This window comes from Anticarsia gemmatalis, chromosome 14 (assembly GCF_050436995.1).
Source record: "Anticarsia gemmatalis isolate Benzon Research Colony breed Stoneville strain chromosome 14, ilAntGemm2 primary, whole genome shotgun sequence".
In the NCBI taxonomy this organism is placed as follows: Eukaryota; Metazoa; Arthropoda; class Insecta; order Lepidoptera; family Erebidae; genus Anticarsia; species Anticarsia gemmatalis.
This window is the reverse complement of record NC_134758.1, coordinates 5021421-5039781: the sequence shown is the minus strand read 5'-3', so window position 1 is coordinate 5039781 and position 18361 is coordinate 5021421. Positions and strand designations below refer to the sequence as shown.

Below are 18361 nucleotides of genomic sequence, written 5' to 3'. Positions count from 1 at the left end.
AAAAGGTAGTACTTTGTATAATCCACAAACTTTACAATAAGTTTGTATCTTACGTTCCCGGTATAAAATAGTTTCTAGCTGTCATTAAAAAAAAAATAACCACTTGAGACCGCACCGAACAATAAGAATCAAGAATAAATTAATCAAATGATTTCGTAATTGCTCGTCACGAACTATATTGATTACAAGGCTCTACATTCAGTCAGTAATTATGATGAATGGTATATACAGTTTTTCATTACTTTAATTACAAGAAAAGAAAAAATAGCATCTATATTAGACAATGACCTAACATAAATTTCGGAAGTAATCCATTTATTCAAATTATGTGAAGCTGTATAAGTGACCAAACCGCAGTATGAATTGAAGACGATTCAGAAATGTATTGCTGACAAAAGAAAGGTTGATAGACTCCACCAACCCTTACAGGTATTTTTAGACTGCACACCAATTAGGTATCGTTAATCAATTAGGCAAACAAAACTTCAAAACTTAAAAAGTAATCATTTTTATAACTCTTTATTGCGTTGAAATTGACTCTAAAGATGTGAAACATCCTTTATATGTATAAGTTGGAGAGGGCCACCTGAGCACACGGCGCGGTTCCCACAACGCCTCCGCGTCAATATTGACACAGATTAAATCAATTCCGTGGATGCGCTATCTTACGTCAACCACACTACAAAGCTCACCAACCTCTCAGGTTCTTCACAAGAGAGCAGAAACTGCATTATTTTATACTTGTATTGTATTCAATATGAAATTTATACAGTATACAATTAGCACATGTATTACGCATTTAGTCCTATTTATCAGCTACAGACGAGTAAAAAACATCAGTATTCCTCTAACAGCACTTACGGTTCCAGTACCTCCTTTTCCAACACCAATTGTTCAATTACTTTGGTGAGGAACGTGCAAGAGTTAATTATAAAAAACGCATATTAATAGGTAGCTTAATTCATATATTACTGCACTTTATATAGATGGGCGTTGCTATTTCTTGTTATCAAGACACCAATAAATTGTTTTATCTATTTTAATGATTACTGATAATAACGTTAGGTTACCAATAGCATGGCAATTCATATTTTCAGCTTTCACATATTAGTCAGCATTTTTTGTTGAAAATGCTAATCTATTGCCAAACTGGTCCAAGCTCGCCGTATTACAGTCACTGATATCGGCTACTAATCTTCATGTATCACTCATAGGTATATTGAATTATCTTATTTCATCAAAATAACACATGTGACTTGCAATACAAATTACAAGTATATATTGCACGTACATAATAATATACAAGTTCTTGAAACTTTTAATGTTTTAAGCAAATATATTGTGTTGTTTTTGTTTTCAATGTATATAACACTTAATACAAACTGCACTCATCTTTAAAGTACACAATTGTATTGACGAGGATAACTAAACAATGCACCTATTGATTGTGTAAATGTTGCTACTGTACGTAAACAGCAATAAATATGAAAACTTATCTACTTAAAACAAAGAACCCTCTTATAAAACGTCTTAACAATTATATCTAATTGGCAGTGGTGCTATTGACAAAAATAACAAAATAAATCAGTCCTTGTGTCAACATGTTTGCGGATATGTCCGCGTAATGACGCTATCTTCGCTAAACTCACTAGAGTCGCTTCAGGCACGATCACAAATATTTGTACAAAGAGGAAAATACCCATTATACCATCCATTCCATCTCGTTGAGATATGGCGCGAAAGTAAATATTTGTTATCCTCAGGTACGATGTTATTTGTAAATTGTACCGTCCGACCACCAATCAATAGTTTGGAGCCTTTTTCGGCAAACACGAATTTGGTCTTTGACTAACCTGATCTTTGCATTCGGCAAAAAACAAACCAATTTAGACGTATTACGAGTGACCCTCGCCTAGAGCCGATGTTAAAATTATACGATTTGGCACCATTTACCGAAATCTCCGAACGGCATTTAGTTGAAAAAAGTGGCGTTACGCCCACAGAATAAGCGTAGACGTTTTAATAGACGATAACAACTGCCAAGATGGATCACAATGATCACATGCCCCTACTCACCAGACGTAATATTTAATATACTGTTGTGAAAATCAACGACGCCAAATTATAGTTTCGGAAGTCGTTAAATGCAAACTGCAGTTGTAAAGTCTCGCCGACGATTACTGTCATTGTCTAACATTAAATATATTTGTGTTTACGTGCCGTTCTAATACAAACAGATATCTGATTATCTATTCGAGGAATAACCTTTATTATATATATTTTGTAAAGTAATTTTGTTCCCTTTTTTTCAACAGCCCGCTGTAGGTTCCTTTCTGTTGACTATAGAATATCAACTATTTCGGTCACAGAAAATATATGTTGAAGGACTTCGAGGTCGTCTACCAAGCCTGCTGCGGATGCACCATCTGTTCTGAAAGCGTATATAGACAAGATTAATATAAAATTCCATCCATAGCGGACAAAGCAACACCTGGTGTGTCTCGCGGCACCTCCTTATATGGAGAAGTATAACGCACTCCCATAACATGAACACAGGCTTCCTTCCTTCTTCCGCTATCCTGATTGTCTGGGTACTACATTGCCTTTACCGACAAGCTATTTTTTTGAGAACGGTAATGTAAGAGTACCTTATCTTTTGCTGTAAGGAGATTTAATTGTATATCGAAATTGCACTTTTCACAATATGTAATATAATATATGTAATGCTAAGTCAAAGTATCGTCACAAGCGTAAACCAAGGGAGGCTTTCATATAGAGAATTATATTTATGGAAACAAATATTGATGGTAACCAAAGTACGGTCATATGCCTCCGGTGTGTTTCTATAAACTTACTCATAATTTTCAGAAATCGCTCTCATGTAATACTTACGTAAGTAATGCTGCATAAATAAAGGTCTGTTCGACTTGACTAGTAATACTACAGTAAGCTTCATTCTTTCGCACCACGAAGGAAGTATAAGTAGTTACATGCTATGTTCCTCACAAAATACGTATAATAATAATCTTCGAAGCGCCTGATAAAATTGTGTTAGAACTTAACATATTGCTGCCACACGCGATATTACATCGCATAAAATTATTTCGACTGGTTTAAACTGGACGAATATTTTCGCTTTATAATACGTAACCATTAAAATTAATCTTGCTTGTAATTTGTTAACAAAGATAAATAATTTAGGTATATTTTTTATTATAATTCCATTCGGTAATCGTTAAAGGCTAGCATAGGTCATCTTTAACACAAGAGACGTTGTTTGGTCACGTTTTACAGTTAACATGTCAACAGATAAGACTACAATATCGGTAGTAATATTTAACAAACAAAAGACTCTGTAACGCAATTGTTTCACAACAAATATTAAAGAAATATGTTATGAATAAATCTACTACTTTATTATTTGTATCAAAATAGTTTCTCAATAGACTATGACATTTTTAAGTCAAGCAATTTTTGGTTTTTCGTTTTGGGAATTGTGATAAATTTCATCCTATACAGTTTCGAGTTTCCATTTCTATTCTTTTTCTGTAGGACCTAAGGCAATAGTATTATTAGCTACAAGATCAATGTGAGATATGTGTATCGGTTCTAAACGAATGTAACAAATATTAAGCTCTGCATAAATAATTGCCACTTTAAAAAGGTACAAACTATACCATTTTCTATGACATAAGTGTTGAACAATTTAATAATCTTGTAATTATCACAATGCGACATTTGGTCGACATATTTGGTGGCACTTTCGCTGTGTATCTCAATTAACAAATAGCCGACATTTGGCTCGTCGCGTCGCTCTAGTTGCACGCTCAATAAAATAATGTTCCCCATTGTTCGCAATTGTACCCGTATTTGTTAACAATAGACCCTCTACTCGACCGACATCTGTACAAAATAACACCACCTCTAATATATAAATGGCGTATGTGAGTTTGTTGAGACTTTAATATTATAGGAAAAAAACTGGCACGATTTTGATTAATCTTCGAGACAGTTACTACGGTGTGCGTATGTAGATGAGATGGGTTGTAAACTTGATTAAAACATTAGATACTTTAACACCGGGAAATGTTTTCATGCGGAGAAAGGCGCCAGGAGAAGCTAGTAATGTACTTATTAAACAGTTTTGTCAGTATTGATAGTTAGTCTACAAGATCAATAATATTCTTCTGTCGTTTACCAAACCTCTACTTAATTTCAGTACAAAAAAAAAAACTATTCTACTTAGTTACTTATAATAGATGTCGTTTGCACAGTGGTTCAGCAAATTTTTAGGTTCACTAAGCAATTGATAATTACAAATTATTATCTAAAAATGTGTTTTATTATTAATTTTAACTACACTTATCTTGAATGTGAAAAAATAACTTGGCATTGAAAAGAGTAATTGGGATCAGAGATGTCATTGGCACAACTTTAAGATTACTTGACTATCTCGTGGTTACACGAGGCATTTAGAACTACACTGACACTTTATTGTTATGCCAACGTCGACAACTCAACTGATCACGATTCTATTTTAATAGTCAAAGGTTAAACTTAGGGCAACACACTGACGACTTTTTGAACTAACTAGTGTTTAAAAAATACTAGTCACTTGCTCTATAAGTACCTAAACAAAAAGTGTTTGGTGATACCTTACAGACTTACCTGAGAGCTGTTTAATACGGTTCTTCAAGGAATGCAAAGTCCCCAAATGTGGGTGGTGGATTTAAAGCCTCACCACTTTCTCATTTCGGCAGAAGACCCGTGCAGACAGTAGCACGTGTACAAAGCTATTATTATTATGACACAAGTCATCTATTTTTAACAAATGGTGGTGTTTGTGTTTTATCTCTTTTGTGTCGTGTGCTCTTTTTTTTCACACCGCGTAAATATGCGCCGCACACGACACGGAAATCTCTTTTTAGTCTTATCTTTGTGACGTATTTTTTGGCGTGATTGAGCAAAAACATCCAAACATTTTGAATACAAAACTTTCAGATCTACTATAACGTTTTTTTTTAACGACCTATAAGTATTCGGTATAGGGATGTGGCATATCATCCCACTGCTCTAATCTGGTCAGACTCAAGCCAAAAGTTGACGGTTTGACGTGCTCTCCGACCATCATGTGTACGTGTCTAAATTCAATTCAAATCATTATTTTCTCCGTCAAGATTTGCATTTAACTTGCATACAGTAGCATTAAACATTGTCTGCAGCAAAGAGGCAGTCAAAGTAGTACCTAATAAATAATATATTATAGGTGTGACAATAGGAAAGATAGTGCCCACTCATTCTTACTTTCTTTAAACAATAATTAGTAACAATTATAGATTGGTAGATAAAATAGATACAGGTTTATAAGATAATCCCTGATTGTCAAAGAAAAAGTGCAACTTGTTAAAACCAATTATATCATTATCATATTTTTATACTAGTACCAAAGTATTTAGGATAAAGAATACCTTTGATATATCTTCAACCTTATGCAAGAATCATAAATTTGATATTGTATATGTACTCTGGAACTATTCTTGACTCGGGAGACTTCCACTTCTCTCGATATTTAACGAAAATATTTTATGACAAAATGCAGTTGAAGCAAAATAGCATTAGGCTTTCCTACAGAGGCGATGAAATGTGGGAAAAGACCTTTGTCTCATCATGGAACTGCTTATACAGATAACATGTTATTAGCCATATTCGCTAAAGTTATATTTTAGCTGTAGGTTTCCCAAAAATAAATAAAATGAAATGAAACTATTGGTCCGCGGCCGCCTGGTTGCCGCACTGGTTGTCGTCACCTTATATTTGTTTTTGTTTTCATTACTCTTTTATAATTTTTCTAATGGCTGTGGTTAAAATTTTGACCGTTGTACTTGATATACCTTGTACATTCATAGAATCGTATTTTATTGTGTTGTTAAATGCTTTACAGCTGTTTAGTGGAAACATTGCGATAACTTTTATCATGCAATACATAAAAACTCTCGTCTAACATTGCTAATAAATAAAGGATTACAGATAATAAACCGCTAGAGAAATATTGTAATGCCATGTTTATTTATTTATTTATAAATATAAGGACGTCCAAAAGAGTTTCATTTTCAGGTTAGATGTTTTTATTATTTTCTGAAATAAGGTGGCTTTTGCGCAGCAATGTTTTCATGTTATGCTCCAGGCTAAGGAAAAAACAATGAGAGACAGACGGTTTTAAAGAAATATTTTTTGGCATTTTATTTGCATTTTTTCGTTATGATCTTATGTTAACCATAAAAAAGGTTACAAAGTAAAACTCATATCAATAGTCGACGTTTATCATAGTAAATCGTTTCTTAAATTGCTCCAATTAATGAGTGAATTTAAATCATGAGATCGATCAGTCTATTTAGCTCTTATGTTGCTAGAATAAGGTTGAGTTTCGAGTGTTTTAATTGTTGTGTACATAGTATATTAACAAAGGTGGCTAAGTACTTAAAGAAGACATAAATAACAAATCATCAAATGAACGTAACGTACATGCACACTACACTAACCGTAGTGCCGTGCTCATCGCACACAAATAAGAGAGATACGCGCAGTTATGAATTGCAAGAACTATATAAACTATACCAATATCAATAGCTGCTCGTTAGTGAGGCAGTGTCCGTACGACATTGCGCTGAGCTTGACACAGTTCGATCACAAGCGCCCGCGCTACAGTCACACCAAATTCGACCTACTGAAAAAATTAAGTGACATACAGTCTTGCTCTCATCAGTACTACGCAACTGCAGTATATCTAATCAGTGAAGTAAACAATATTTAAAATATTCGACATGGCACCGAGCAAACAAACCGACGAAATTAAATCATCAGCATTGGATCTGATTGGCAACACTCCCATTGTGGCTTTGGATCGACTCTACACTGGCCCCGGACGAATTCTGGCAAAATGTGAATTCATGAACCCAGGCGCTTCTATTAAATGTCGTTCATCGTTGAGCATGATTCAAAAAGCCCGCGAATCTGGTGAACTAAAACCAGGAGCACCCGTCGTAGAGGTAACATCGGGGAATCAAGGGTGCGGCCTCGCCGTAGTGTGCGCTGTGCTAGGACATCCCCTGACACTCACTATGTCGAAAGGCAACAGTGTACAGCGAGCCATCCACATGGAAGCTCTGGGTGCAACATGCATACGAGTACCGCAAGTGGAAGGAACCTACGGAAATGTGACACTCGCTGACGTACAAGCTGTCGAGAAAGTTGGTTTAGAACTGGTTGAGAAACAAAACGCGTACTACGTTAGTCAATTTAGTAACCCGGGTAACTCTGATGCTCATTACGAAACTACCGGACCTGAGATTTGGAAGCAAACTGGACAACACGTCGACGCTTTCGTTGCAACAGTCGGCACTGCCGGTACCTTTGTGGGGACTTCGAGGTATTTGAAAGAACAAGATCCTAATATAAAAACGTATGTTGTGGAGCCTGAAGGTGCTGAGCCAATCAAAGGTAAACCGATAACAAAGCCTCTTCACTTGCTACAGGGCTCAGGGTATGGATGTATACCTAATTTATTCAAGTTTGAATATATGGATGGTACTTTGAGTGTAAGTGACGAAGAGGCAGTGAAGTACAAGAATTTGATAGGTGAGAAGGAAGGTCTGTACGTGGGATACACGAGCGGCGCCAACGTTGCTGCTGCCGTCAAACTCCTGGAGTCTGGTGTTCTACCTGAGGACGCGTGGGTGGTGACCGTGCTGAACGACACCGGCCTCAAGTACACTCCCGTACCAGACGAACTTCAACATTAAAGTAGGTTTAACTACTTGTATCATGTTACTATTAAAATTGTGTATCAAAATTTCATTCATTAAAGGCCAGTTTCACGGCGGATTACTGGTGGCTATCCGAAAGATAGTCAATGTACGAAAACAACAGTCAACATTCCATCTGATAAACTATGTCATCCTTATTCAGAAGTGAAATCGGGCCTTAATATAAGTGGTTTATGTTATTCTAATATTAGGTTTTAAAGACATTTACGTAAAGTCACAATATTAACCTCTATTTACATTATTTATTCGATACTAATAATACTCGAGTGTATTACTAAGTCCCAGTAAGATTGTTTGTGAAGTAGATTCTCATTAGTAATTTTTATAAGAATTTACTCATTGTTTGTCACAAACTTATGATAACGCTAATTATAATTACCAATACTTGTAGGTATCGTTATTAAGTTAATGTATTTATTTTTCATAACAATTTAAAATTTTGTATTTTTTTGTTGTACCTACAATATTTATTTCTATTTCGAAAGAATAAAATTAAATTATTTTAAGGTTAATTTTTTTTTGTGCATTGTATTTATATGAAACAGGAACTTATGACTTATTTAATAAAACACGAAACAAATAAAGATTGTTTATATTAATTTCATTATCATTTCATAACCTTCACCCACTTCCTGTTCTTCAATGAAGGCTGAACGTAAGTGAAAACCTTGTTCAATTCATTTACATAAGTAACGTGTAAACTCGTTGCAATCCATATTTGTAAAGCGCAGTACATAACATTATGCGTATTAGACTCGAAGGTACAAACAGAGGCACACCTTATAATAATCACTCTCTCTCTCTCTTACATGCTATGAATCCCATATGGTAGTGGAGTCAGCCTTCCTGGTCTTTCTCCTTCCCTAACGATGTTAAAAATGGGTGTACGTCACAACATACTCGCACTATTCAAAACGAACTGTTGGTTCGAAAAGGTGAGCTGCAACGTTTCACACTTTAGGATAGTACTTATTATTCTGTGCTTTAGGCTACTACTGAAAATATATTTATAGATATAATGAGACAAGGAAAATCCAATGTCAATTTACTTGATTCGAGAGACGAATTCGACCCCTAGTTACAGGCAAAGTTTTTTTTAAGATTCTCTCTTACCGCAAGGCGTTTCACAATGTGTAAAGACACGACTCTATAAAAATGAAGCTAAAGCGAATTTTGGACCCTATGCTAAAACGACTTTCAATTGTTACCAGCATTCAAGTATTTCAAGTTCAAGTGTGTTTTCAGCGTTTTATAATATATGGCAATACAGTATTCGGCCACTATATTCCTTTCAGTTTGTTCCTTGTACAGTCTGCAATTAATGCTTGGCTAGGTATGCTTAGTAGAAATCATTAGTAAACTAATCATGTACCATGTACCTTATAATGAACGGATTATGGCTTGTCGTAAACCACTTGCAAATCATATTCTACGCAAATTAAAGACGTGCTCTGTGTCTGAGATGCATTAGAATAAAGACTCCTAAATCATATTCTTGACAAGGTCACGATGACGTTTATTGATTCAATCTATTACATCCTGAGAGTTATAGCCTGGCCCTCTAACAGATCTAAGAAATCGTTTACGATTGATAAATTGCAACTAGCTCTTCTTTTGTATATTATACTACTGGGCTATGTGAGTGATAGAACTGTGAGGACTGTGTATTGTTTACCTACTCATTGCAATTATTTAAAGGTTTTCCGACCCAGTTGGTTGGTTTCTTTGAAACTGACTGCCGTACCTGAATATCGATTAGAAGGAAAGTATAAAAAAATGCCGTAATTATTTATATTAACGTTGCACAGCAGCAACCAAATCGGAAACTACGTGAAATTTTATTAAGAGATTCATAAATATCTAGTGACGAAGCCGCGGGCAAAACCCGTGGCTTCGTCCTCGTGGTTTGTGACTTCGGAGTTAGGTTAGAACAGAATTTTCATACAAACTTTCATTCCTTCGGGGGTAGAATTGATAAAAATCCTGCTTACCGGATGCCTACGTCATAACATCTATTAGCCAAATTTCAGCCGATCCGTCCAGTGGTTTGGACTGTGCGTTGATAGATCACTATGTCACCATTGAGTTATACATTTAGATGTTAGTAAAAATACTCACAATATTTGGCCACTTTTCGTATAGTGATTTAAATATTTAATAAGTAAGTAAGTACGTAATGTAAGAAGGTAAGTGAGTACTCAACCTCTAAGAAGGTCGTTGTCACTTCAAATTCCATGCAGTCAAGAGCTAGTTATTACAAGAGATTTATTTCGTAATGTAATTAATTGATGTCGATTTTTGTTATTGATTTATTCTGCACGTAAATAAACTTTTCTATGAGCAAGAATTCTATCTCGATCACAACAGTGGCCCCTTATTTAGATAGGTATTACAAAGTTTAAACTCTAGACTAGATGTTCATGGTATAAATATGATTTTAGCCATTTGAACTTGGTTTTATAAATGGAACTTGTTTCGTTATGATGCAGTGTGAATCTTAAAGACCTATTTAAAATTCATTATTCGTATCCTAAATTGGTATTATCACAATCTCTAAATATCGATGCTTACATCTTTATATTGCCTGATCGTTAATTGCCGACAATATTCTTAATTAGAGTCAAACAATGATTGATCAAGGTCTAAGCACGTGGATGATTCTTCTTTACGCATAAATTTTATTTTGGACAGCTTTGCACAAAGTTCTACAAATATTATTAACCACGTGAGACTCATTACTCACTTTGTAAATGGCGAAAAGCGAGTACCTATATTTTTATACAATCATGTCTACATATATATTATGTGCATCCAAAGTCTCATTTCTAAAACGTTGAGTACAGTTTTTCATTGTATATTAATCAGATAATAATATAAATCAATTTCAAAACCACAAGTCATTTCCTATTTGAAAAAATCAAGATTAAAAAGACATAAACTACTATTCCGGGAGTCAAACTCGAGACCTACCGCCCAATTCAAAGAGGCAGTCGAATAAATAAATATCATATTACGCAGCATAAAAATAATCCATACTTAAAAACGTAGATAGTGTTGATCTGTGTGTCATATAGTTTGAAGTGGGTGTTTCATGTTCAAGATCAAGAGTTGATCACGTAATAGGGATATTCACATCTAATCATACTTATATCGTGTAAATGACAAAATCAATAGTAACAGAACTGTTTCACTAAACAAATAACAGTTTTGTTTGATATACATCTTATTATACCTATACATTGCTTTTTTTACGTATCTTTATATGAAGGTTCTCTACATCACGCCCGGGCTAAACACTAAAACCTTCGAAAATCACTTTATCTATTGGTAAAAACCGCATAAAAATCCGATCAGTAAACTTCGAAATTATCGCTTACAAATTCACTGACGAATCGGCCTAGAGCGGTCACCATTTTAGGGACTTATTATGAAGTGTTATAAGGACAATGCTAATTTTCCAACACATAACATAGATAACTTAAGTATCCATATTTAGTATGACTTGCTACCCATACCCAGTAAGGTGTAAACAAATTAATCATATTTAAGTAGCAATTCATTGTACTTATTTGTGAATGTGCATCATGAAAATTTAGTAAAACACATCTGTAAAGAGGAATACTGCCATATATAGGCTCCATCATTTAATTTAACAGATTACAAGTTACGAATACCACTTGACTAGTTTTTTAAGCAATGTACCCAACGGTGGGCTAAAGTGCCCACTTATGGCAACTAATATTGTCAGTTTTGTAGGATTGCCCTCCTACAAAACTGACAATATTAGTTAGTAGTCTATTGCTATATACAGAACACCATAGCCGAGATTAATAACATCAATCTCCGAACTATTATTTAGAATATTCCAACACAATATAGAACACACATAGTTAAATAGTATGGTACGTATACAATATGTACTTTGCCCGACCTGAAAATGAGGCAGATAAAACGATCTTCAATACGTAAGAAGTTATCTAATTACTATGAAGTTCAACACTATAATGCTAATTTGGTTTTTAGACAGTTTTTGGCAAGCAATATCCAAAATTATGTCATAAGCATGGTACTCAAGGATTATTCATTGCAGCTCGAACTATCATACTGCACTTCCCGTATCGCGGTCGGTTCCACCCACTGCCTTTACCTCCGTGATATCACTTGGGTATTCAAATATGACTCATTGCTAGACTTTGGTCATTGACGTACAGACACTCTTACGTTTTCTGTGTGAGTATTTCATCAGTAACTGATAAGTGCGTCTATCCCATAGATTGAGAGATAAAAAATATTGTAGTGATTAATATCAATGCTCTATCCGTAAACACTAATTACTATTTTGGTAGATATTGAGGCAGGTCGTAAAAATATTTCCTTTTTACGACGGAGTAATTAGATTTTTTTTATCAATCCAGTGGTCTACTTATCATGTTACCATGGAAAAATGTGATATTTTATTATAATTAAAAAACATTAAAATAACTATTTTCTGAACCTAATAAATTGAAATGTTATATTACGTTTTTACGGCCGTCTGCAAATATAATTAGTTTAGTGTTTAAAGTTGGAATAATACGTACATTTTCCTTTGGAATTATTTTTAAATAGATACGAAAGGTATTATAATAGTTACGTAATCACATTTAAGGAAAATGCATTATTACTTTTATTTCTGGAAGCCGTGGTTGGTCTGCCTGGCTTCAAATCAGGGTTCACGCAAGTAAGCCCAAGATTTTTTTTGTAGTAACAGGACAGTCCTAGCCAAATTAGGTACAATTAAACTTTAAGTGCGACATCACAACACTATGCATAGCGTTAATGTTCGATTTTGATAGAGCCCCTATGAATAATACCTGCAATTGCTTGCATGACATGGTGCATTTATGAAAGTGGGACAGGCAAATAGATAATAGAATTCTATTGTGAATAATAACACGTATAGAATATTTTCTCTATTGGGATATTAGGGAAATCCAGGTTTGTAATAGGTACAGGAAAACTATCTCAATTATTATTTGCATACAGGTGTACATAACAATAAAAACACCTACTTTATTGAATGCTGTTTCAATAAATTATTTCTAACTAGCTGACCCGCGCAACTTCGTTTGCGTGTATCCCGCTACTTCGACAAATACAGTCAACGCACCAACACATATTGGATACTAATTTTCAATTCACAATAACTTCTCTTTCCCTTAACCGCGTTTAAAATATTAAAAAGTTTTTTGGTTTCTGTGACTCTTCTTTGATCGCCCCCCCTATCAGTTTTTGGAAAAAATATTTAAGTAATGTACAGATTTTTTTTTGTCTTATATGTATAGATCAAAGTCGCCGGCCGATCACGGTATCACGGTACGGGCCGGTCGATCGCGGCCGGCCCGTACCGTGCCGCAATACTAATATCGTGATATCTCCTAAACTATATGTCTAAATAACACACTGTAAACTGCAAAAATAATCTAAATTAAATGCTAGTGATGATGAACTTACTTATTTTGATAAGGATATATGTATTATTGGTTATATCACCAGTTAAACATCACCCAACGAATTAAATGTTTTTTTAATACAGAAAAGTAGTTTTTGTGACTTAAATAAAAAAGCTGGATATATGTCATCGCGGACTTTTTTGTAGAACTAATAAAGACCAATGTTTTTGCTATACATTGTTCTTACTTGTATCCAACGGTATAAGCGGCGCACGCACAAATGCAATCTTCAATTAGATTTTTTTTCTGACTTCTTGGACATAAATCGCTATAACTCAGCTAATATAGTTTCAATGTATTTCAATTATATATAAAAACCTGTCGGAGAAAATACTCTTTCTATTAGTGAAAACCGCATCAAAATCCGTTGCGTAGTTTTAAAGTTTTATGCATACGAAGGGACTACAGACAAAATGGGCGACTTTGTTTTATACTATGTAGTGAAGAAGTCTTAAGTAGTCAAAAATATATGATGTTCCAATTAATCAACGACAATATCCATCATTGACCGCAATGACGGCATTAGCTCAGAATGAATCTGCACAATCATATAAAAGAAATCACAGCCTCGCTTCCCTCAGTATCACTTTCATTTGTTCTGTGCAGTTACCTTCTTCCGCGTATTCAACTACACTATACAAAACCTTAGACCGATTCAACATGGCCCCAAACGTTGAGCCTAACGAAATTAAGTCGTCAGCCTTGGAACTAATTGGAAATACTCCCATCGTTGCACTCGACCGACTTCATCCCGGACCCGGACGAATACTGGCGAAATGTGAATTTATGAATCCTGGTGCATCCATCAAATGCCGTTCATCACTAGGCATGATCGACAAAGCTCGCAAATCAGGTGTATTGAAGCCTGGTTCGCCTGTAGTGGAGATCACATCGGGCAATCAAGGCACGGGTCTCGCCGTAGTGTGTGCTGTGCTAGGACATCCTCTAACCATCGGTATGTCGGCAGGTAACAGTGCGCAGCGAGCAATACACATGGAAGCCCTAGGCGCTACATGCATTAAAGTCCCACAAGTAGAAGGAACCCCAGGAAGGGTTACATTTGCTGATCTGAAAGCTGTTGAACGATTTGGTTTAAAACTGGTTGAGGAACAAAATGCGTTCTTTGTTAACCAATTTAAGAATCCAAATAATTCTGAAGCACATTACAACTCTACCGGGCCCGAAATATGGAGACAAACTGGACATCACGTGGACGCGTTCATTGCAGCAGTTGGCACTGCGGGTACTTTTATGGGCACGTCAAAATATTTAAAGGAACAAAATCCAGAGATCAAATCGTATGTTGTGGAACCAGCCGGAGCTGAACCGATAAAGGGCGAGTCAATTACAAAACCTCTTCATATACTTCAGGGTTCTGGGTATGGATATGTTCCCGAGTTATTTAACTACGATTACATGGATGGTACACTTAGTGTAACGGATGAAGAGGCTGTGAAGTACAAGCATTTGATAGGTGAGAAGGAAGGTCTGTACGTGGGGTACACGAGCGGCGCCAACGTTGCTGCTGCTGTTAAACTGTTACAGTCTGGATTAGTAGCGAGAGACGCGTGGGTCGTGACCACACTCAATGATACTGGTCTCAAGTATTCTCCCGAACCTGAAGAAGATTCGTAAGGTGTAGTCGTAAACTGTTCTGATAAAAATAATTTACTGTATTAAATGTGTGTACATTATTTGCTTTAATATTCAATTTATACTTCTGTGTAATAAATCGATTTTATTATAAAGGTTTAATAGATTTTAAATATTTAATTTGTTTTTATACTGACTTATATCTTTACAACTTTGTTATCATTAAATGTTTTAAGTAAAATAATAAATGTTATTACAAAAAGACATTATTTTATATTATTATCACAATATTTCATTACTTTAAATTCTCAGAAGAACTGAAGGGTTTCACATTCAGTGGTCTAACTCATGAAAAATTGGTACATTCTCGTATCTTGTCTGCACATTGAAACTTTACAGATTTCTTCGATGTTAAGTTGCACTAAAAACTATTTATAAGATATTGATTAATGCAACAGGTACACCTCTACTTTTTTATTCCAAAGGAGCGTTCAATGGTAATTTTAAATTGGTAGTCTACCCAGCTGAGAAAAGACCACCTACGTCTGTCTCTATCTCTATCATTTAAAATAAATGTTTAAAAAATATTCATTTCATTGCGCGGCACGCCCAATTACAGAAGTCTTAAGAACTAATCCGAAAATGTCGGATTCCCACGGGCGCGCAGGTGTACGGGAACGCAAGCGCATACAATGCAGAGCCGCGCTCGCATTCCAACGACGCGCGCACAACGCGCTCCGACTGAGCAACATCGTGACTTGTATTACACGCTATATTAAATTATTCGGACACGGAATCGGACTTAAGCTAATATTTATCTACAATTTTATTTAACGGTGATTAGTTTCACTGCACAGCTGTCTTCACAGGTGTGGCTCCAAATCTAATCGTAACCGAAACAATTCTCGACAATCTAGATTAGATAAAATTATCATATTTCAGTAATGTAAATGTTCAGCCTAAATAATTTATAAAAATATCTGTCAAGTCTCGTAAACGAAAGGATGTCATATTTATAAAAAAAAATGGAGTCGACTTTCCACATTTTCATTCCAGATATCAACTCAACGTATTGCATATTTCGCGAATGTAGACTCTGTTCTTTGATCAAAATACTAAGTGAGCTAGTTTTAGTAGTGTTTACTCCTATTGCTAGTGTTGTTATTTATATGTAGCGAGTTATTGAGTAAAATACGATCCTGTACTAATCAGAACTCACTCGTATAAGGCGAGCCGAGTGTAAATGCCACCTCTCCATTTTAGCGCGCCTGTTTCGTGATTCGAACACAAATGACAAGTCTGTACGTAGAAATTATATCTGATGCATTTTTTATTAGTTTTTTCCTTTGCTGTTGCATTTGTTGAGAGTGAAACGGTCTTGTTGTCACGAGATATGCGTTTAAAATATGGTAGGAGTGCACATTTTCGTTATTTTCTAATAATATTACCAATTGAGTGGTAATTGAAACGAGAATCACTCAAAAAGGTACTACAAATATGCGTAGGTATATTAAACTAGTAATTTAAAAGTTAGTGCTAATTTGTTTGAGGTTTATATACGTGACTCTACGTGACTTAAGATTACCTATTTAGAGTTTGAAGTGACTTAACATTTTTGAGAGTAATCACGTGGTGCTGATGAAATAGCCTACAATTTAAATATGAGCAATCAGATACCTCAATATACCAAATAATATAAGTATGCGTAATTTATACGCTTGTCCATTCTAAATTATTATATTTTCAGGCGTTTTTGTTAACTTAAACTTATAACCAACTGTTTTACACCTAATAAAACTAGTGGGTATATTTTAATGTAAGACCCGGATTCACCACACCTGGATATCTATCAAATAGGTTATCAGTCGGAATTATGTTGAAGAGGAGGGCAATACACAATACACATAAACTAATGAGTTGTCCAATTATATTTATTTAATATGACTAGTTAAGTGAGGCGACAATCTGAGTAATCTGACTCTCTTATTCGTATCACATATAACCTCTAAAAACTAACAAAGCGCGCGCGGCGTGGGAGAGTGAGAGTCAGTGAGTGAGAACTAGAGATGTACCGGCACGCCGGTTACGTTGAGAAACAATAGAGATGTACCCGCGTGCCGGTTACGTTGATAAACAAATAGAGGAGATTCACTACATCACCCCCTTCCAGAGACTGTCAAAGGCGATAATGAGCGGGAAATTTTACACGGCGTCCTGACCGGGTCGTTTTGACGACATTATCCTCAGCACCTTGGGGGTCTTGGTTATCCGCATTTGTAGTGGTGTGATATGTGTCAGTGTGAAGTGATGGTGTTTGTGGTGATGGTGAGCAAATGTTATCTGGATCACTTAATATGAAGGCCGGTTTAATACGGTCTATCGATACGGTGATCGGTTTGTTATTTACCATTATTTTAAAGACTTTGTCACTTCTCGTAATGACTTTGTGAGGACCAGAATATGCCGGTTTTAAACCACCACCGGCAGTACAGTCCCTAAGGAATACATGAGATGAGTTGGATAAATCTTTATATATGAAAGTTTTTACCTTACTGTTGTGTCTGGCGGCTGGTGAGGGTCGTATGTTCTTGATCAAATTCCTGAGCCTTGACAAATAGTCTGTTGTGTCAACAGTCTCCTCAGCCTGTGGGTCAAAAAATTCCCCAGGAAGGCGAACTGGCTGGCCGTATACTAGCTCAGCCGGTGAAGCCTGTGCGTCTTCTTTGTATGCGCTGCGTATGCCTAGTAAGACTAGCGGCAGAGCTTCCGCCCAACTGTCATTTATGTGGCAGGTTATAGCTATGCTTATGCTTACCTCTGTCGGTGACTATATCTGATGGGCAGCCGAAACGCGAAATCCATCCACTTAGTAAAGCCTTTGCCACGGTTTCGGCGGTTATGTCCGCCAAGGGTATTGCCTCAGGCCAACGCGTAAAGCGGTCAACTGCGGTGAGACAATACCTAAAACCTTGGCATAGTGGCAAAGGTCCTATGAGATCTATATGAATAAATGCAAACCTTGATCGGGGTAGTTGGAAAGTTCCTATAGGTGCGAAAACATGTCGTGTTATTTTTGAACGTTGGCAAGCCAGGCAAGAACGAACCCATTCACGACAATCTTTCCTAACACCAGGCCAAACATATCTCTCTGCAACTAACCTTGCTGATGCCTTAGATCCTGGATGACTCAAAGAGTGCAGGCTTGTGAAAATTGATACCCGCGTGCCGGTTACGTTGATAAACAAATAGAGGAGATTCACTACAATGTCAATTGTTTTCAAACGACCCGAATTAGCGTCAAATTGATTGAAATATCAAAACTTATTAACGATACATTAATTGACGCAAAATTTGTGAAAAATACTATCAATATTTCTCCTGATAATCTAATACTTATTCAAGCGATGAAACCGGCAATAACAATGATAGAACGATATTGACATAAAAGGCCAC

At 35.8% G+C, this 18361-nt stretch overlaps 2 protein-coding genes across 2 annotated transcripts; both read left to right on the top strand.

Moving 5' to 3' along the window:
• The first annotated feature begins 6618 nt into the window (after positions 1–6618).
• LOC142978381 (uncharacterized) lies at positions 6619–8422 on the top strand. The gene has a single exon (XM_076122810.1). It carries the CDS (start codon positions 6822–6824, stop codon positions 7797–7799), a length of 978 nt encoding a protein of 325 aa, XP_075978925.1. The 5' UTR covers positions 6619–6821; the 3' UTR covers positions 7800–8422.
• Positions 8423–13913: 5491 nt separating this feature from the next.
• Positions 13914–15100, top strand: LOC142978368 (uncharacterized). The gene has a single exon (XM_076122789.1). The coding sequence runs from the start codon at positions 13976–13978 to the stop codon at positions 14948–14950; it is 975 nt and encodes a 324-aa protein (XP_075978904.1). The 5' UTR covers positions 13914–13975; the 3' UTR covers positions 14951–15100.
• Positions 15101–18361: the final 3261 nt, after the last annotated feature.

Bases quoted from the DNA above. Each gene is read 5' to 3' on its own strand.
- LOC142978381 (XM_076122810.1), top strand. From the start codon at position 6,822: ATGGCACCGAGCAAACAAACCGACGAAATTAAATCATCAGCATTGGAT.
- LOC142978368 (XM_076122789.1), top strand. From the start codon at position 13,976: ATGGCCCCAAACGTTGAGCCTAACGAAATTAAGTCGTCAGCCTTGGAA.